This window comes from Leptonychotes weddellii, chromosome 11, assembly GCF_054177405.1.
Source record: "Leptonychotes weddellii isolate Sample4059 chromosome 11, ASM5417740v2, whole genome shotgun sequence".
In the NCBI taxonomy this organism is placed as follows: domain Eukaryota; kingdom Metazoa; phylum Chordata; class Mammalia; order Carnivora; family Phocidae; genus Leptonychotes; species Leptonychotes weddellii.
Window position 1 is genome coordinate 80,066,832 of NC_138379.1, and position 21,040 is coordinate 80,087,871.

At 51.4% G+C, this 21,040-nt stretch overlaps 1 protein-coding gene and 1 long non-coding RNA gene across 10 annotated transcripts in view; one reads left to right on the plus strand and one right to left on the minus strand.

Moving 5' to 3' along the window:
• The window catches only part of LOC145716300 (uncharacterized), a 283,741-nt gene that overhangs the window by 126,987 nt on the left and 135,714 nt on the right, over positions 1 to 21,040 (plus strand). The window lies entirely within an intron of this gene.
• The window catches only part of GRIK4 (glutamate ionotropic receptor kainate type subunit 4), a 411,473-nt gene that overhangs the window by 86,405 nt on the left and 304,028 nt on the right, over positions 1 to 21,040 (minus strand). For 6 of the 9 annotated variants that reach the window (XR_014138890.1, XR_014138891.1, XM_081799270.1 and 3 more), the window contains 2 exons: positions 12,586 to 12,738; positions 11,778 to 11,882 (listed from right to left, as the gene is read on the minus strand). Coding sequence is in view for 7 of the 9 variants with exons in the window: in XM_081799270.1 (XP_081655396.1) it covers positions 11,778 to 11,882; positions 12,586 to 12,738 (258 nt within the window). In the remaining 2 variants the exon portion in view is untranslated. Of the gene's footprint in view, positions 1 to 6,823; positions 7,414 to 11,777; positions 11,883 to 12,585; positions 12,739 to 21,040 lie in introns of those variants that run through there. The other 3 variants (XM_081799274.1, XM_081799272.1, XM_081799273.1) reach the window with 3 other exon arrangements.

Genomic DNA, 21,040 nt, shown 5'->3' on the forward strand with positions numbered 1-21,040 from the left:
ATTCTACTTCTATATTAGGGCAACCAGGAGGAAGACCAGGGCATCAAGGAACAGAGGAGACCCTCAGATATTATAAGAAAACAAGAGGGTAGGAGTATGGGGTAGTGAATGCAGAGAGAAAAGGCTACTGTAGGACAAGTTCAACAACTCTTAAGTGCACTCATTCCTGGTCTTCTCTCCTGGCTGAATCTCACTACAGTAGATTCTCATTATTTGCAGCGATTACGTTCAATAAAGTTGCCACAAATACTGAATTAGGGGATGCCGAGCCATTGCTCCTAGGGGAGATGCAGGGTTAGGGTCCTGGGAGGCTCTGTTACGACATTTTCCTCAACAGTCAACACACAACCTCGTTTTATGTGTTTCTGCTTCCTCACACCATACGTTATACATATTGTCGATTCACTCATATTGAACAACAGACTGTAATTCACACCTGAATGATGCTTCTGGAACACCTGCATTTTTCTGTAAGGCACATCACGGCTTTCTGGTGCTTAGGTCCATTAAATAGCACTGCAGCACTCAGCTGGGGGCGGGGGGTCATCTTAAACAGCGAAGTCCCCAGGAACAAACACACCGGTGTGAAAGGCATGACAGTAAGCAGACCACAAAAGGGCCATGTGTTTACAGTACGAGGGCTGAAAGCAGACACAGATGCTGGGAACGTGCCTGTCCGCTGACTCACATTTTTCACTCCTCTCCCAGTCCGGAGAAGTGCCGCGAGTACTGTTTCTGGGATACAGGTAGATTTTAGGGGGTGGATGGGTTTGCAAAAGCAGAATCCACCAATAATGAGGAGTCAGCTGCACTCTGTGTGTGCTCGAGCGTTTGGCTCTTGCCAAGATGGGCCCAGACCTCCATCCCGACTCCCCGCCCTCCGGGATATGAAGTGGCATTTGGCCCGGCCCTCACCGCTCCTGCTGCCAAAGAGAACAAAACCACAGCGGCTATTTTCAGGGACTCTAGCGACAGATAAAGACTGTCCAGGGCAGCTCAGTGCACGGCAGGCTGCTCTGACTAAAAAAGCCGCCCTCCAGAGACATGCTCGGGGGACTTCACAGGCTCTCCCATGAGCTCGGGGCTCCAGAAGGGCAATCTTCCGACACAGGGCAGTGAGGGTGCCCGGACTGTGTTTCCTTCCTGTATTTTTGCTTCTCCTTTTGGACAGAGGTACTTCGTGAGTTGAAGAATTTCCTTTACCTCCATCACTCCCTCCTTTTCACTGGTGTGGTCAACAACCTCACAGACTCTCTTCCGAACCTCTCCAGGGGGATGACCAAAGTTGATCTGGCTCACACTGGCAGGGGCCGAGTGCACGGCAGAGCCTGTAAATAGGAAAACCCAGCTGCACGTCCCTCTCCCACCTCCCAGAAGGTAGAAGGGATTTCAAATGAGCTGCCAAGGAGAGAATTTATCAGAGAGCTCAGGCATGCTTGAGATTTTTCATCTTCTGAGGGAATTACTGCCAATAAACATGCCACGGTTGGGGCATGGAGAGCGCCTGACTTCATTTATTTGTTAAACTCGCCAGGTAGAGAAGTGTCTTGGGAAAGCAGTTGTACTAATAACACACAACTTTGAGCTCTGAGCGGCAGATGCCAATTGAACTAATGGTTCTAATGAAGGGTCTGGGCCTGAAGGAGGATGGTTGCTCCCTGTCTTTCAAGAGTCAGTAGGATGCTGAGCTCACAGGGAAGGGCTGAGAATGGCCCATCCCTGCCCCTACCGGGAGGCGGGCTCACAGGAAGCTGGTGTGTGGCGGGGCCTCACTGCACTCTGGGCAGATGGGGAATTTCTAGTTTGGGGGTGTCGGCAGCTCTCGTCGGAGCAGTGCTGTGTTAGGTAGGCCCTAGATGTTCTGTAGATTCTCCCAGGAAGGGAGACCCGTGACTTCTGGGTCTTATCTTCGCCCCACCCAGAGCCACTGCCAGGTAGTAGGGGTGATGCTGCCGCATTAAGGAGCAGACGGAGGGCAGAGGTTAGGGACAGAGAAGCAGAGAAGTAGGGGAGGGGAAGGCCATGGGGAGCCCCTCCTGCAGCAGGGAGGGGCTGGATGGCAGAACTCAGTTCCCTCAAGCACGGGCTGGCCTTCGGTGCGTTCCCGCAGGGTTCTGGACTTGGAGCAGGAGTGACGTAAGCACATGGCTCAGCCCTGCTTTGTCCTTCTCTCTGCCCTGAACCAGGCTACGAGCAAGACTCCAGGAATGCCGCATACAAAGACAGAGAAATATATACACAGACATCCCCAGGAGAGAGAGGACAGGACTCAATTCTGCACAGTACAGCAGAATCCTCCAAGCACATCTACAAACAGTCTTTTGTTTTGTTCTCACAATAATTTTATAAAGTCCATGAAGCTGATATCATTAGGACCATCAGCCCTATTTTACCGGAGGGAGGGGCACGGAGGAATAAAATGCTAGGATCCCTGCACATGGCTCCCCCTCACCTCCCTGGGCTCCCCCCGCCACCCGACCTGCCTGCCCTCAACTGCCCACACCTCTGGTCTGTGGCGTGCCCACCTCTCAGCAGAGCTGATGACGCGGGCTGCTTCATGAGACCAAATTAGCAGCTCAGCCTCTTCTAGCTCTCCCAGGCATGAGCTGGCTGAAGAGGCACGGAGAAGAGTCACTTTGTACTGGCAAACTTCCCCAGGCTGGGCTCAGGATGCGTGATGGGGCATATTACAAGAAATATATTTAAAATGCAGCACTTTGCAACCCCGCTCCTCTGCCCAAAAGCAGCCCCCCGTTTGAAAATTTAAGTAGCTCTAATTTGTTTGCCGGCTGATGTGTGAATAAGCTTCTGCAGTCAGTGAATTTCCCATCAAAGCTGATAAGCAGGAAGTGCCAGTGCTTTGGGAGAAAGAACCAGATGCATGTGGGCTGGGGAGACAGGAGGAGAGAGGGTCCTTCAGGTCACACCCTTCCAAAGCCAGCTCATCTGCCCCTTGGCTGTGTGTCATCTGGGGGTGGCCAGGAAAGCCAGATGCCCTCCCAGGAGGAGGGACAGAAGAGCCCTTTAATTCACTAGAGAGGGTGGTGCTCTGGGAGAAGGGAAAGACGTGTATGATGATTTGAGGGGCCTCCCGTTTCACAGCTTCAAATTCCAGTTGCCAATGGAGAGGCTTGTCATAGGAACACTTTGAACAAACTGGGGAACAGTAGTTTTAGAGAGCTCTCATGACAAACTCCTAGGCCCCCAGGGCTTTGGCGGCCCTGCTGGACATGAGCTCCTCAGGGCTGGAATGGTCCGTCCAGCATGTTCCCTGCATACTGCCCAGGCCCCGGCGCCTGGCTCTGCACACACACGAGTCCCTCGTTTGCTGGTGCATCCCTTTCTCCAGGCCTGCGCTGAGGCCCACTCTCGGCAGGGGAGGGCTGCGTCTGTACTCAAGGATGAGGGTCAGCGAACCCACAGGAGAGGCAGAGTGTCTGAGCCGCGTGACACCAGAGGAGGCTCAGAGGAAGCAGGGCCCAGCCTGTGACGGCCTTGCTGGGGAGCTGCCATTTCACTCTGGGAGCAAATGGGGCCCCCGAGGGGTCTCAAGCCCTGGAGTGACACACGCCCATCCGCATTCTCCGGAGGGAGAGCTAGACCCGATGACCCTTCGGGTCTCCTCTGGCTCTAAGAATTCACGCCGTTCTAGCAGACATCAGCTATTTCAAACCTCATGCCCATTCCCCTTCTCCCGGCTCCTTAATTAAAAGGAAGACGCAAGTGACTTCTCAGTAACCTTCAAAGCAGCCCCCATCCTCTCCCCAAGAACTGCTGTCCCAGAATTTCCTCATCAAAGGCAAAGTGCTCACTGGCTCGCTGGCTCGTGGGGAATGGCCCGCCGAGCAGCCTCCCCGGCCGGCCCACTCCTATCAGCTCTGTCCCCCAGCCAGGGAGCTGGCACTCGAGGCTGCGGATTTCCAGCAATCCAACCCCCGCTCCAGCGCTCCAAGCCAGGCTCCGCAAAGGCAGCTTCAAAGGATCTGCATATTTATGGTAAACTCCTTCCTCAAATTGAAAATGTATTAGACAGTAGCAATCAGGACACTCTCAGAGCAGCTGGCAACCTGTCTGAGCCTTAATGGCTGTTGTCGTTAGCGCGGATGGGACCTGGGACCCGCGCTGTCACAGAGGCTCATGACGGGAGGGGCTGGGCGAAAGGGCACAGATGCCGGGCAGGGCCTCCCCATGGAGTGGAGACCCCCTCCTCACTGCGCCCCCCAATGCCACCTGCAGGCAATGGTGGTGCAGACTCTCATGGGACAGGGTCTTTCTAGGGTTTTCTATTGCTCTTCGTTTGTTTGCTTTTGAAGCGGGAAAAAGGGTCTAGAGGTGGGGGCAGGCATGCCTGTGTGGGGGCTCGTCGGGGAAGGTGGCAGGCGAGGAAATTCGAGAGAGGCAGCCTGTCCTCCCAGCAACTGGTGGGCCCGGCAGGAACTCAGGAAGTTGGAGCTGGATTCCCTGAATCTTCTGGAGGACATGGGACCCCTGAGTTCTTGGTTGGCGAGGGTGACTCACGAAAGCCATCTGGCTCATCCCCCTGCCTCGTTAGAACTACACTCAAGTCATTCCAGAGAACCAGCCCCTTGAAAAGCTGAGTTTATATCAGCTTTGGAAAACGAAACATGGCCATCAGTTCTCAAGGCTTTTTCCTCGCCCACTCTTGGCCAGATCTGCATTTCTCTCCATCTCCATAGGAACAGACTTAAGTACATAAGTGGTCCAAGGAAGGGGTGGCTCAAGCATAGTTTCTGTGAAAAGTTCATGTGAAAATAACCCCGAGTATTTTGGGGGGTGGGGAGGGGGCAACTGGAACAAATTAATTGACCCCAAGGTCCGGAGTTCTGAATGAATCAAAGATTCGAAGGCTAATTCCAGTAAGCAAGCTAATGTGGGGAGTGGAAATTTAGTGTTTGTGCGGGTGGTGTTCTTATCTCTATCCCACTTCACCCCATCTGGAATGTGGTCCTCAATTTGGGCTTCATGCTTTAATAGAGACCTAAACAAACCCAAAAGCATCAATGGTGTGAGATTTGGAGGCCATATTGCATTGGGAACAGCTATGGGCTGTTATTTTTGGAAGGAAATATATCAGAGGGTCACCATGGTAATTGTTGACTACAGTTTTTGCCTTTCCCCAAGGATTATGAGCTCTCGAAGGGACCATGACTCATGTATCTCGCATTCCCAGCCCTGGACACAGAGAAGGTGCTCAAACAGTGTTATGCTAAATTTCAGGAAGAAGTGAATGAATGAAGAGAATCAAACTATTTTCAAATATTTGAAGAGTTGGTAAAAAAAAAAAACACAAAGTGGGTCATTCTAGCTGCTTCGGAGGGCAGAATTAGGAGGCAGATTTTGACCCTCTGCCTGGAAGACCTGGGAATGTGTCCTTTGGGAGGGAGCGAACTCCCCAGCCCAGGGCAGCTCAAGGAGAGGCTGGGTGACTGCTTCTCTCAGGGACAGCATGGAAAGCATTCTTGCACTGGGATGGAAGATTAGACTAGAGGCCTTGGAGGTCTCCCCTAACACATTCTGGGGCCAAGCTGCAGAGTGGAAAGACCACAGACTTTGAAGATAGCCCAACCTGGACTCAGTTAAGTCTGGAACTTAGTAGCTGTGTGGACGTGGACACATTACTTTATCTCTCTCTGCCTCAGTTTCTTTACTTGCAAGATGGAGGGAGTAGCCTTTATGTATAGCTGATACAAAATGAGAAATTTTAAATATCTATGTACAACGCTCAGCATGGGGCATCATGGAGGAGAGCTATTATCATTATTATGTCAGAGATCCAGCATTCTACCTAACCACAGGCAAGCAAAAGAGAGTGCCATGCAAATCTAGTTTCATTAATCCTTGGGTTTAACAAGGCCAAAAGTTGAGGGGTTACCATCTTCACACAGAGGAAGAAAACTGAAGTACCCCCATTGTGATGCACAGTGATCCAATAGGAAATGTGAGATCTGCGTCTTTAGCTAGGGATGTCAGACCCCCATGCCTCAGCCTTCCTTCTCCCAGAGGCTTAATTAGAGCCCGTTAAGCCATTTCCGATCCTCAGATGAAAGGTGTGCTCATTCTATTACAGCCCTAACAAAGTCACTTGGGGGCTGCTCAGAATCTCTGATCTTTAGACTAAGTTAAATGAAGGAAATTAAGGGCCCTTTAAGGCCGTGCTTCTTTTGTCTCCCTTGTCTCTTTCAAATCTGATTTATCCCAAGTGAAGAAGGGAGATTATACTATTCCAATGCAATCCAGGACATCTTCTGGGAAATGAAAAGGGAGAATATGGGTTGGAGAAGGGAGAGCTCACATAGGCGGAACTAGAGGATGGACTTAGGGAACCCAGAAGCAATACCATTGACTTCTAGGCCCATAAATAAGCAACTGGGAGACGGTCCAGGTTCAGAAATGTCACTTACGGGACACTCTAGGGAACATTTCCCTCCAAACAGTCTCCAGTGGGAGTTCCACAGAATTCCAAGATGGAAAACCCTCTCCAAGCAGAATCAAAATAGTAATTTTTTAAATGGTAAAAAATAACCCTGAATCCTGAAAGACTATTTTTAAAATGGTAATAATCCCTTAATCAGCCACCAGCCGGGAATATAGCATTTGGTTCAGACATTTTACCAATTACAACCCACTGGGTCCCTGTGTGGTGCTTTCTAAGTAATCAAAACCCGTTCTTAATAGCTGCTCGCCCAGACAGGCAGAGAAAGAACAAAACCAAATCCAAATGAGAAGACACCATTACTAAGGAAAGCCCAGCCCAGCAGGTCCCTGGGAGCAGGTGACAGCAAAGCGACAGACCTGGGTAAAGTGTTTTGATTTGGGAGCTTAGGGATTCCAGGAAAGTGAGCAAAAACCAAGAGCAGAAGGTCCAACAGCAAGCCTGAGTGTGAATTTTAGCCGGGCCCAAAGTCCTTGCTAATAGTGAACTTGGGTCAAGTTCCTTATCTTCCTTGAGCGTCAGTTTCCTTATGTGTGACGTGGGAGTTTATCCACCTTCAAGGGCAGTCCCCCAGGTCAGACGGGATCTGTGCAAAGTGCACATGTGGTGCCTGATTCACAATAGGTACTCAAGAGATGTTATTTCCTCTATTCCTGGTCACTCCCCCTTCCCCTGCCAGCACCACCTTGGATGGCATTGGAAGAATATTGGAGCAGAGATACTGACTTTCCTCCCACCCTGAAAAAGAAGCCCAATTAATTATCACTCCCCAAACCATTTCTTCATCCTGTAATAATCAGGGAAAACATACAGAGGCAAAGATTGGGCTGGTGATTGAGATGGGACCTGGGGACCAGGGCTGCAGAGCTACGTCTGTGCCCACGATACACTTTGCATGGTATTCACCGGTATTCACAGAGCCTGAGCGAGACAGGAAAGTAGCAGGACAGTCACCAGATCTGTTGAAGAAAAATGGGTAATAAAGAGGATTATCGCAATCCACTTTATAAATCCAATCAAGAATGTGTGTCCCTGGAGAAACGGAAACCCTCTTACACTGTTGGTGGGAATGCAAGCTGTGCAGTCACTCTGGAAACCAGTATGGAGCTTCCTCAAAAAGTTAACAATACAGCTACCCTACGATCCAATTGGGTATTTACCCAAAGGATAGAAAAACATTAATTCAAAGGGATACATGCACCCTGATGTTTATAGCAGCATTATTTACAATAGCCAACTTATGGAAGGAGCCCAAGTGTCCATCCACTGATGAATGGATAAAGAAGATGTGGGGTATATATACAATGGAATATTATCCAGCCATAAAAAAGAATGAAAGCTTGCCATTTGCAATAACAGGATGGATCTAGACAGTATATGCTTAGTGAAATCAGTCAGTCAGAGAAACACAAATATCATATGATTTCATGCACATGTGGGATTTAAGAAACAACACAAACAAGCAAAGGGAAAAAAGAGAGAGAGGGGCAAACCAAGAAACAGACTCTTAACTACAGAGAACAAACTGATGGTGACCAGAGGGGAAGGGAGTGGGGGGAGGGGGGAAACAGGTGATGGGGATTAAGGAGCGCACTTGTGATGAGCACCAGGTGATGTATGGAAGTGTTGAATCACTATATTGGACCCCTGAAACTAGTATTACACTGTATGTTAACAAGTCGGTATTAAAATAAAAACTTAGAAAAATGTGTGTCCCTTAGGGTAGCTGAAGGTCAAAAACACCATCCTCTTTGATGGACTCCTTGGCTCAAAAAGATGGGGGTGGGCTGTGGGGAGGTTAAGAGGAAATTCTATGCACAGAGGGCACTATTTGTCAAAACACAGCCTGTGCCCCCCGCCCCCCTGCCGCACTGTAATCGTTTATCTGGGTGCTAGCCAAGAATAGGCAGATTCCTGGAAGGCACCCCGTTTTACTGACTCAGAATTTATAGTTGTGGGGCCTGGGAATGTACAATTACAGCAAGTACCCTGGGTCATTCCTGTGCACATCTAGGTTTGAGATGCCTTACTTACCCCAACCCTGTGTGCTGCCAGGGAGAAGGACCAGTAGCTGCTGTTTAGGATGCCCCCAAGCAGAATCTCCTGCTGGGCTGGGCTGGGCTGAGCTGAGCTAGGGGCTGGTGATGCTGTTTCTTCCCAGCCTGAGACATAGCTGCTGGAGAAGCAGCGTTAAAAGGGGAAGAGGTACTTTGAGCCTAATCAGCTGTCATTCAAGCAGAGGGTGGGGTCAGGGCCACCAGCCAACTCTGCCACCCGAGGTTGCCTGACGGAAGGGGGCTGGAAGGGGGCTCTTTCCGGGGAGCACTCCGAATGCAGGCCTGAGGTTCAATGGGGAGATATTCAGAGCCTGGGACCGGGCCTTCTGTGGAGTAAGTCTGGGGCTTGGTTTGAGCATTATGTTCTCCTAACTACTGCTTCCCCACCATGATTACCCCCACGCACTTCACATTTCCCTACCCTTTTTTATTTTTCCTATAGCACTTATCACTACTCACACTGAATTATATATGGATTTGCTTGCCTATTGTTTGTCCCATACTACAATATGGCCCCCAGAAAAGCTGACACTTTGCCCATTTTTTAAAAACCTGTGCTCACAGAAGTCAGGCTGGCAATTTCCCTACAGGCTGGAGGCTTCATTTGTTCAGGGAATTAGGAGCCCGAGGGCATGATCTCAGCTTCATAACCCCCAAATTGCACTTATTATTTTCCCGTGTCACCAGACTATGAGCTCTTTCAGGGCAGGGACTGTGCCTTCTGCAGCTTGGTTTCTTCCGAGCCCAGCACAGTGCCTGACAGAAGGAAGCAGTTCTGTTTCTAGATCCAAGAGTGGAAATGTAATAGCTACTAGGAAAAATTGTACAGAAAAAGGTAGGTGTGCTGACCCTCTAGGGTCAAATCCACACTCATAACGACTTGCTTCTTCTGCATAAATGTGTAGTTGGGGAAGCCAGAACTCATACTCATACTGAGCAAATGCTAATCTATTGGTTAGATAAATGAGATGACCATTCGGTGATACTCTAGCCCAGTGTTTCTGGCTATCTACCTAACCCTGGACTCTCTCCTTTTACCTTGTTGTTTTCCAAGAAGGGTGGCCTAGCATATTCACTGGGATCCCCCTGAGCCCTCGGTGGCCATATCAGTTCCTGGGTCCTATCTGAGGTCTACCCAATGGGACCCTTGTAGGGTAGAGTCTAAAAATCTGCTTTTTGAACAAATTACCAAGGTGATTTTGATGCATGATTTGTCTGTCATAACGGTTAAGAACGTGGGCTTCAGGGTCAGAGATGTCTGGGTTCAAAACCAGTTGCCATCACTAACTGTTCAGGGCCAGGTCTGGCCACCTCCATGAGTGTTCATTTCCTCACTTATAAAATAGGGATTAATAAAAAGTACCTATCACCGACTACCAACTAAGATGAATAAACCCTAACTAAGATGAAACAAATAACCTGAATAGTCCTATAACCATTTCAGAAATTGAATTTGTAAATTTAAAGATTCCTGAAAAAGAAATCTCCAGGCCTGGATGGCTTCCCTGGGGTATTTCACCAAACATTTAGAGAAGAATTAACAGCACTTGTATACAACTCTTTCCAGAACACAGAAGAGAAAGGAACATTTCCCAATTCATTTTGTGAGGCCAGTATTACCCTGATACCTAAAGCAGACAAAGGGAGTAAAAAAATAAAGCAAAAAACCCTCCAAGCCCACTGCAGACCAGTAATCACTCAGAACGTAGACGCTAAATCCTCAGTAAAATGTTAGCAAACCAAATCCAACAATGCCTAAAAATTATACACTGTGTCTAAGTGGGATTTATTCCAGGTGTGTGAGGCTGGTTAAACATTTGAAAATCAATTAACGTAATCCGCCATATGATCAAGCTAAAGAAGAAAAATAACATGATTCTATCTGTTGACCCAGACAAAGCACTTGACAAAATTTAACACCCATTTCATGGCAAAAACTCTCAGGAAGTTAGAAAGAGAAGGGAACGCCCTCAACTCGATAAAGAACATCTACAGAACACCTACGGTTATTAGGTGCACATTTAACGGTGAAAGGCTGAGTGCGTTCCCCCTAAGATCAGAAACAGCTTATCGATATTAAACCGTGATGTTCTAGCCACTGAACCAGGCAAGAAAGGAAATAGAGGGCATCCAGATTGGAAAGGAAGAAGACTGTCTCTATGCGCAGGTGACAAACAATTAAAATAAAAATAAATTGAAAGCACCTAGCCTGTAAGGTTAAATGAGAAAAGACATATGACACACCAATATGGTTTATGGCCGGTGGTAAGAGCTTAAGAAATGCCAAGATGCTCTGTGATGAGGATGAGGATGATGATGATGACGATGATGATGATGGGGGAGGAAGAAAGGAAGGGGAAGAGGAGGAGGAAGAGGACGAAGAATCTGAATAATCTCTGGGAAAGGTGACTGTAGCCCCTTCACAGGCACATTCCCTTGCTCAGCTACTCTGACAGCCGGGAGCCCTCCAGTGTGTCTGCTTCCTGCTATAATTAACACATCAGTTCCTATTTCTCCAGCTTTTCTAAGGCTGCAGAAAGCCTGGCCTAAGAATAGGGGGTTGATTATCCGGTCGACGGGGAGGTTGGGAGAACTTCAGGGAGGCCCCTGGAGTGGCTGTCAGAATCCCTGTCCCACTGATGTGAGAGGACCGGACAGAGGGAGAATAAGCTCGTGGAGGAAAAGCAGGCGGGGGGGGGGGTGGGGTTGAAAAGGAGCTTCAGAGGACGGAGCCGTCCGGAGCTGACGGAAGAAGACAGGTAGCAGACAGGAGGGGAGGGCTGTGACCGGCATGAGGCGGGCGTGGATCAGTCAGGAAAGAGCCAGCAGGAGGGAGCTGGCCGTCCCCTCCAATGCCGAAGGGACCCAGTTGGTTCCTTCTCCACATGCTCTCCGGAGACTGACACTGATTCCAGGGTTAGGGCTAAAGTCAGGGAGCAGAGTAATCCAAAACAGTGGGCATGGCCTGGGAATTCCTTCCTTATGTGATACCCTCTTGCCCCCCTGTCCCTACAGAAGGTGAAGGCCTCCCTCTTGGTATTCTGCTGGAGCTGCCATCCCTAACCCACGCTAGCTAATTCGGTGGCAGGAAGTGGGGGAGGCCAGTGATGCCAGGAGCCGTGCACAGGAAGCAGCCTGTAGTTCCTGGGGATAACTGAGAGCAGGGGCCATCCTGCATGCCAAGGAGAAATGGGATGGGAGGGCTGGGGACACAGAAAGGAACAATGAGGAAGGATGTACTATCATGGCGGCAGAGCCAGACTTACCTGCCGAAAACCATTCCTGGTGAACTGTAAGATTTTCAAGGCATAGTTGGACCTCTGGCCTTTGCTGTTGAATTCAATGTGGCCGGTGAGACCTTCCAATTCTACCTGTCCAAGAGAGAGTGAGTTACAGCACCAAATGGGCCCCGTGTTCTACTTGGCTCCAAGCATTCCACACATGGGCTATTTAAGGATGCCCAAGAGAAAGCAGGCCATCAAGGTCCATTCTCCTGCCTGTCTCTCAGCCACAGGATCTCGTGACTACAAATGCGATGTTCCTGGAATGAATTCAGACTTGGCTGGGGCTGGAGGAGGAGGAGGATGCCCCACACCCCATGACCACATAGCCTCTGCATAAACCGACACAATACCAAGATGGCAGCCTGAACTCCAATTCTCCAGTGTCCCTCCTCCAGGTCGTTGGCTGTTAATAGAATCTATCCTCTTTGGGCAGCTGCTCACCCACCTTCGGGTCTGCAGGAAGTCAGGAAGACCTGACTCTAAATGCAAAACCGAAGCTACTCTGCACCAGGCTTCTCTGAAGGAGATGTCTTCTTCGTGGGCTAGAGATCCACGTCCACCCCACCAGAGGGGACACGGCTGGAGACATGGCTGGGAAAGCCAGCTCCAAACCATACCCCCTCAGCGGGGCGTTGGGGATCAGGGAACAACTGTGACCCAGAGTGCACGGAATGGGGTCACCGCAGATGGCTGTTTTATCTGTGACTGTGATATCCCGAGGAGGCCTGCGGGCACAGGGCCGCGAACAGAGCATCCCACCCCCCGCTGCGAGGCCCCAGCCGCCCCTCACCATGCGCAGGTAGTTCATGAGGCTGGTGCCATGCTGCCAGATCTGGGCCGAGCCGCAGGACAGAGGCTTCACGCCGATCTCCTGGCTCCGGTTGAGCTCCTGCACCGCGGTGACCACAGCATAGACAGCATCAAACAGCAGGGCCGAGGACAGCTGGGAGAGGGCGGACGGCGGGCGGGCGGGGAGCGGCAGGAGGCCCAGGGAGACGGAGGGATGGGTGTGAAGGGGGAGGGGAAGGGAAGGGAAAGGAGGAAGGAAAGAAGGGAGGGGGACGAGAGAAAAGAGAAACAAAGAAGAAATAAGGGCACTTCTTTGTTGCCTGGGGCCCACCGCCTGGCTCTCGCCAGCTCCGCTTCACCTAAGGGTTCAAGTGCTTGCCCGAGGCAGACAGTGGTGGCAAAGACTTCTCTGCTATTGGGCCATCCAGGTGTCCCTTTGAGCCCCAACTGATTTCAAGGATATCCTCTTCTCTCTTTGCTCCAGGGAGGTAGCAACTCCCATTGCTGTCAGAAATCCCTGAGAAGGGGATGAGGCTGCCTATCCCGGGAGGAAGGAAGGAAGGAAGGAACCTGGACGCTACGTTCGGATTTGCCCAGTCTACGATGCTCAACTGAAGGTCATCTACTCCTAGAAGACCCCAGGATATCGCGTCTTCCTGGATATACCTACTATCGGTCTACTACTTTGTACTACTCGGTGTGATGGGTACTTACGAAGCACATGGTAAACGCAAAGCCCTACGATGAAGGCGGGCTTCCTGCTACAATTAGCGCATCAGTTCCTATTTCTCCAGCTTTTCTAAGGCTGCAGAATATTCCCGCAATAGATTACAGTGGAAAGGAGAGGGTGTACGGGAGACAGGACCCAAACAAGGGTAACGGGAAACTGAGTGAGTGGACACAAAAAGGTTGGCGGGGTCCAAAGAGGAAGATCCTGTTGGCTGATCAAGAAAACGTTTCTTGGAGGACATAGTGTTGGAACGGAGCACTGAAGGATTTTGGTAGAAACGTCATTGGATCTGGGAGGGGGAGCAGCTGGGGACAGGGGAAAGGCACTCCAGAAGTAGCACTGCCCACACAAAGGGGTGGAAAGTGTGGGGCACACTTGGGGGTGCATGGGAGGGGAAGAAGCAACAAATCAGCATTGTAGGCAGGTCTGCGGAGGGAGTCAGAGCCCAGGGAAGAAGCCAGTGAAGCTTGTTCGTATCTTCATCTCCCTATTCAACTGCAAGCTCTTAGGGCAGGAACACGCAGGGCCTTCATCTCTATATTCCGCACAGCCCCTAGCACTGGGACCCGGCATGACGTAGGCTCCCCCAAGACATATTTCCAGAATTGAACTAAGTTTTGGGTGAAATCTGCCCACCGAGGCTCAGCCGGAGCACTGCCCAATGAGTTGACTTGAGGTTAGCAGCTTTGGGCAGGGGCAGAAAAACAGAAGCTGCCTGCCCTTGAGGAGTGTGCCATCTAAGGAGGCAAAGACACCAGGCTGTGCACATACAGTCCCCAACAAGAAAAACCGACTGAGTGTAAATGACAATAGGGACAAACCATACAGGACCCCTGAGGGGAGGCCCCATGGGAAGAGTGACATTGGGGTCTGTCACTTCTTACAACCTCCTCGTCCCTGGCCAGGCCCTAGGAGACTGACCCCTCCAAGGAGGGAGGCAGGGAGGCCATCTCCTGACCTCTGGGACTTTTTTCAAGCTCTCAAGACAGAGTGGAGGCATCTTGAGGCAGGAGGTGCAGGAGAAAGAGCTCGAAACCGGGAGGACTAAACCCAGAGTTTGGATCCCAGCCCTCACGCATGTGCTGAGCGATCTGGAGCTGTGGAACCTTGGAGAGAACAACGGTTTCCCGTAAATGAGAGGCAGCCTCCCTGGCTCGCAGGTTTGTAATGTGCTCTGCAAACTGTGCACCCCCTGGGTGAGGGCAGGTGTCAGCTCAGGAAGCAGGTGCTGGCTGAACGAAGTCTACGGAGAGTCACAAGAACAAGGAGCTCAAGGCAGGAAACAGGCTGGGAAGAGTGACTTATTCCCTCTGCAGCTCAGCTGCCTGTTGGACAAGGAGTCCTGTGACAGCGACTTGGCGGGGGTGGGGGGGGTGGGGGGTTTGCTGACTTTGGATCATCTTTCTAAAAGGCAATTACAGGGGAGAACAGCCCAAGAGAGTTTCCCTGCCCCAATCCACGTTCACTTGCATTGCAAAACTGCCCGGCCCGTGTATTCCTTCTTCCTCCTTCTTCCCCTCTCTCAATCCCTCTCTTGCTCCTTCTTTTCTTCCTTCCACCTGCTTCTTTTCCTTCTTCCCACATTTATTCAGCTCCTACGATGTGGCAGCACTGGAGACCTCAACCTCTCCTGTTCTCCTCCGAGACATCCATATAGGCAGGAGCCCCTGTGTTCCCTGTGCCTGGGCTGGGCCTTCATCCCTCTCAGCTCCATCACCTCTCCTTTCTGTCCCCTGGCCCTGAAGTGCCCTGTGGCCTAAAGACCAAGCAGGTAGGGGCACTAAACAGAGTGATCAGGACCAGGAGAAAGCTCTGCAGTCGGGCTGAGCCATGCTTGACCAGCCACTTCCCTCAGGTCCCTCCCGCCCATCACCTTCTGCTCTCTCCTCCCCACCGCCTTCCCCTCTGCAGCTCGGCTCCTTCTTCATTGATTCCAGGCTCACCTGCAAGGCACTCGATGCTTCTCGGCGAGCCCACAACTGTCCTTGTCCTTTGCACATAATTCATTTCCCCCTGAGTACATGTGGCTCCTTTATTAATGGACCTCTCACATTTCCTTGCCAAAAGGACATATGGAAATGATCAAAGCTACAGACTCTCCCTTTCCAGCTTAGATAAACATTGACCCGAAGAGGAGGGGCATTGGTTACCGCTACTGACATGGGCCCCTAGATCCTTCTGTTTGGCTATTTAAATGCGATGGTAAACTAATTTCTGTCCCACTCTCTCCTTTGCCTCCCAGCTAATCTGTCCATTCAGAGAGTCTCAAAATCTTGGCCTGTTAGACTGGGAAGGATCCTAGAAATCAAAGAGTCCAGCTCTCTTATTTTACCAATGACGAAACTGAGGCTCGAAGAATTCACATCCTGCCCAAAGTCACCAGGCAGGACAGAGGCAGGGCCAGGACTGGAGTCCCAGGACCCTTTCTCCAGTCTGGTTTCCTTCTGTGTCTGAAACATTGTCCTTCCATCCTCTCGAGAAGCCGGCAGTGAGTCATTATTCTGTCAGATTTATCCCCATGCCCAGCCTCCCGGGACAACATGGGCAATCTTCTAGACGTGGTCACCTTCTCAACAGCAGACAGGAGCATGAGACTCTTGGGGCAGAGCTGGGAGCAGGGAAGGGGAGTGGGCAGGCCTCTCTCTTGTCCTGGGTTTGGCCATCACCCACTTTGCCCCTTGGTCTGACTGGTTGTCCTCATGTTAGCCTCTCAGTGAAGAGCCACTTGGAAATGTTGTTAGAACAGGACAGAGCAGGACAGAGGGGACAGTGGGAGGGGACCATGAGTTGCCTACCTAGCACCCATTCTCCCCTTCTTCCTCCCCAACAGAACCCCCATTTTGTTCAAGTATCCTCCATCCCCCAAGCAGCCATCAGGGGTGGCTAATCCAGCCCCAGCTCTCCAGGGATCCGGAGTGGTCCAAGAGTCCTCCCATCCCCCCACCAATATGTGACCAATCAGTGGCCTGATTCTGACCAGTGAGACACGAACTGAGACCAGGGGGGAGGGGTCACGTCTCAGAAAAGCTTCCTGTCTCTGAGAGAGGCAGTCCTTCCTCCTCGTCTCGGCACTACCATGTCAGGACATGATGCCTGGGCCTGCGGCAGCCAGCCTGGCTCCGGCCCAGGGATGGACTTGACACCAAGGGGGACAGAGAGGAATAGAAGGAAACTGGGTTTCTGAAGACATCAGTCCAGAGTCTGCCTTCCCTCTCAACTTGCCATGACACAAGGTCACACGCTTCCTTTTTCTCCATAAGGCAGTTTAATACCAGGTTTCCATTGTTGGAAGCTGAATGCACCTTAACCAATACGAAGGCCCAAGGGACCCCCTTCCTCCCAGGGCACGGTTGCCTCAGGCCCTCAGAGAGGCCTGGGCCTCCTCATCCCCCTCTATAGGCCCTTCTTCTCAGGAGGCTGTGTGCCGGGCCTCGAGAGACCCCAGTCTCCGCAGACTGGCAGACACAGCTCATCATGCCATTTCTCACACCCTCCCACATGCTTCTTGTTGTTCCCACTCATCTGAGATGCGGTTTTCTTGGCTGATGTTCCCTTATTAGCAAATGGTCCGGATGCCGGGGGAATGGCGTGTGCCTGTTTGCGGTGTTCTTTTGGCATCTTGTGCTCTGGGACCTTCAAGATTCTTCCAGTACTTCTAGGAATTATAGCCCGGAGAGGGATGCTGGGGGCAGGGGTGGGTGGGGAAGGGGGGCAGCCTCAAGGCTCCTATTTCCTCTCCATCTGCATATTGCCTTCAGAGAGGTGACATGGTGGCGGTCCCCAGTGCGCTCTGGGCTTCATGGGTCCTCTCTGTGGCTCAGTCTGGGCCCATCTGAGCTGAAACCTCCTAAACCCTGAACATCATCCGCCCCAGTTGGGTCTCCTCAGGATCCTCCACACATAACCCCTGTCTCGCAGGCTCCTGACAACGCACCCGGGCCTCTCACCTGGATCCTCCAACTGCCTCTCTGAGCCTCTGCTGCCCATCCTGCGCTCCTCCTGCTTATCTGCCCCCAGATGCCAATCTCAGCCAATTTCTCCTCTGGCGGGAGAGCCTGTAATCTCTGCCTCGTCAACTGTTCAGCTCACTGCAGATCTCCATCCCAAAGCAACCTGCTGCTCTCCTATTTGCTTTTGCTCTCTGCTATTATTTACTAAGTTAGCTCTGGCAAGCACTTGGGATTGCAGCTGGGGGAAAGCGGCTCTGGGGCAGCGCTCTGTCCATGTCTCTAGTCCGGCTGGAGAGTCCCCTCCGTCCCCCCACCTTCCCGCCTCCTATCCTAACCCATCGCCCTTCCCTTCACCACCCACCTCTGTCTTTCTGTGGCTTCTGTGCCCCATCTGTGCGCACGCCTCTCTCGTCTTGTCTCCGCTTCCCCTGTCCCTGATCTTCTAAATATTAAATCCCCCAAATGGCTCAATCTTTGTTTAAAATCCTCTCCTCTTTCTTGGCACCAAAATGTTGCTTGGCAAGGGACTCTCAATTCCCTTGTTTTTATATTTTCATTTGGTTCTTCATTGTTATTTTCTTTTGAGCTGTTTGTAAATTGTTTAGGGGAACGAAAGACTCTGTATAAATTAAGATGAATCAATCTGACTCAGGGAACAGAGGCTGAGTTTCCGTCCCCTCCCCTGAAGGAAAAATAAGCATATCTTCCAAACACACACCTGTAACCCTCATCCTCCACACCCCCCGGCAGCTCCCCTGCCCAGATCACTGGATTCCCATTCTCTTGGATGCCCATTTGTCTCTGAACCTCTGTAGCTTAAACTCTGCCCCCCAAAATCAGACCAGGACAGGAGCCATTAAAATCTCATCGAATAGTCCATACAATCTGGGTTTTATTCAATGAAATAAACACTTAATTACAAACATCTGTTTTAGTCTAAATTCTAATTACTTAACCTAGCCATCTGTAATTTTAACGATTTTCTACGATTTTTGTTCTTTGCAGTGTGATTAATGGGAACGGCATGTGAAATAGTGGGTATGTGTCTCTATCCACGGCTCGCCTAGCGGCAGGCGGGAAGCAGGGGAACTGCGTGCTGTCAGCCACCTGGCGGTGTAGCCCGGGCCTGGGTGGCGGTGCTCAGCTCTCTCTCGAGGTTCCTAACCCCTCAGCTCAGATGCTCCCTCTCTGTGTCCTCAGAGCAGCCCCCTTTCCAGCAGCCCCCTGGAGCACACGGGGGCGGGGAGGCACACAATCCGGGAGGAAGAGAAACGGACAAGAGAGATGCCAAGGGTGCAGAAGGCAAATGGAGTGTAGGGGAGGAAGGGGAAAGGGGAGAGGAGAGGGTGACTGGGGGAGGAGAAGAGGGGAAGGGAAGAGGCCGGGGAGAAGACACGAGAAGGAAGAGAGACTGGACCTGAGACAGAGAGACAGGGCAGAGGGGAACGGGGGTGGGGGGGCGTTGTGGAGAGAAGAGGGCCCTGGAGGCAGGAGAGAGCAGGTCGTTGCAGAGGAGTTGGCTGCAGCCTTTTGAGAAAGCTGGATGGGGAGACAGACCGGCCTGGGCTTTCCTGGAACTGATTATTTCTCGCCTTCCAGCTCCCCATCAAATGAAAGGGCTGGGCTGTTTGTGCTGGGAATTTCAACCCCCAAAGAGACAGGAAGAGGCACTGCTTTTCAAAAGGCAGTTGCTAAGTGAGAAGCCTTGAGAAGGATTTGTTGCTGTTTGAAGCTGTGAGCTTTCTTTCCTTATTCTTCCAGGTGAGGAGTTTCTGTAACACCTCCCCTTCCTCCTCGGAGGCTACAGAGACGGTGGCTGCAAGGTTCTTGGCACCGAGAGGCAGTCTTGGGCTCTAATCTCCCTCGTCTGGGCCTCAGTTTCCCCATTTACCAAACAAGGGGTGTGTGACCATTCTCATCTGCTGTTAGGATGCCATGAGGCGGAAAAAGGGGGTCGAGGTGGGATAATTTCATGGGAAGTGCTCCAGTATTCCTCAGCTCTGTGCACAGATGAAACAAATGGAATGAACACCCCGGGCTCCTGAGCTAGAAAGAACACACGTCCCTATTTTGCTGGCAAGAAAACAACAGGGCTTGGCCAACAGAAAGCTGACTGAGGAAGCGCCACAATCTGGGACCCAGGACTGACCGTCCCCTCCCGGGGACCAGGGCTAGGTCTCAGGCTCACCCTTAATCTCCTCACGCCACCCCTCTGAAGTAGGCTTGTACTCTTGTTCTCCACCCCCAACACAGAGGGAGCCTCCAGAGAACCCCCCACTCCCTGAACGTTCCCCAACATTCTTGGGGAACATAGGATGCTGAGGCTTTGGGAGGTCCAGGACTGGATTGGGAAGGACAAAAATGAGGTCAGGAGGGCTGCTTCCGTGTGACCAGACATGCGGCCCCAGCTCCACCCTGGATGCCTTCACACCCTGCACAGCGTCCCGCACACTAACTGAGCAGCCGTGAGGTCTTCACTTCCCCCTCCTCTGGGAAGCCTTCCCTGATCATTCCAGGCAGAACTAAGGGGCTTCGCTCTGCTTCCACAGGACAGGATCCCACATGGGACCATTTTCCTAGAGGTGGAGGCAGATCTTACTTCCCACATCATGAACCCTGCAAGGTAGAGGCTTTGGCTCTTCTTCACCAGGATGGGCTACGGGATGGGTCCCCATCCTTCATTCTGCCCTGGACTCAGGCCTTTTGCCATGTGACTCCTTACTTTTCTTCTCTAAAAGAGTAGAGCCTGTTTCCTCATTCCCCGACTTGGAATTTGTCTGTGTGCCATTCTTTGGCCAACAACATGAGTCGGCAGTTGCCGTGTGCCCGTTCTGGAAAATTAGCACTAAAAGTCTGGTATGTTCCTACTTGCTTCGTCACTGTCCTGCCATCACCGTGAGAATATGCCAGCCTGGCCTGCCTGCTGGGCCAGGGGAAGGATGAGAGGCACGTGGAGCTGGAGCTGCCCCAGCCCAGATTCACGGGGTGAACTGCTCAGATGAGCTGACGCCCAGCTAGATTAGGAATCTGTAGCTAATCCTCCCTCACCCCCCAGATTAGCTGATTGAAGCTCAGAGGCATGAGCTACACAGACGCTTAGTGTCACATGCTAGTGACATTTGGGGGTTGGTTGTTACCCAGCATTTATACAGCAAAAGCTACCCGATACATTAGTAAATGCCTATCCCTGTGTCTGCCATATGGCATGTTACATTAGCTCATTCGATGAATAACTGTGATTTGAAGGTAGAATTATATTGCATTTCATCTTCACAAAAATCTCCTAAGGTGGTCAAGCAGAATCAGCCCCAAATGACAGATAAAGAATCTGAGGCTCAGAAGAGTTACGTAACTACCGAAGATCACAGAGCGAGAACATGGCAAGGCTGGTATTTGAATCCAGGTCCTAGGTCTCCGAGGCTAGTGCTCTCTCGTGCGTGTGACCACGGCTGGCCCCAGAGTCCCATGAAAGGCACTGACTGGCCTGCATGTCAGGTCCTTGCAAGCCCTCCCGTGGGGTCCTGGGCGGGCTTCTCATCTGCCTGCTTGTGGTCAGTGTGAGCACTAATGGAAGGGCTCGCTCCTCCGAGAGCAACTGGAAATATGGCACAGGGACCTTTTATTTCACCCAGGCTAGGTGCCAAATGTGGAACAGTCTGGGTTGGAGAGCAGGCAGCAGGCTTTGTTTCCTTTCCTGGTATTATGCTGTGGGCCTTCCCAGTCTGCCAGCACCTCATTAGAATATGGGAGCCAAGGCAGCAAGACCCGCTGGGAAA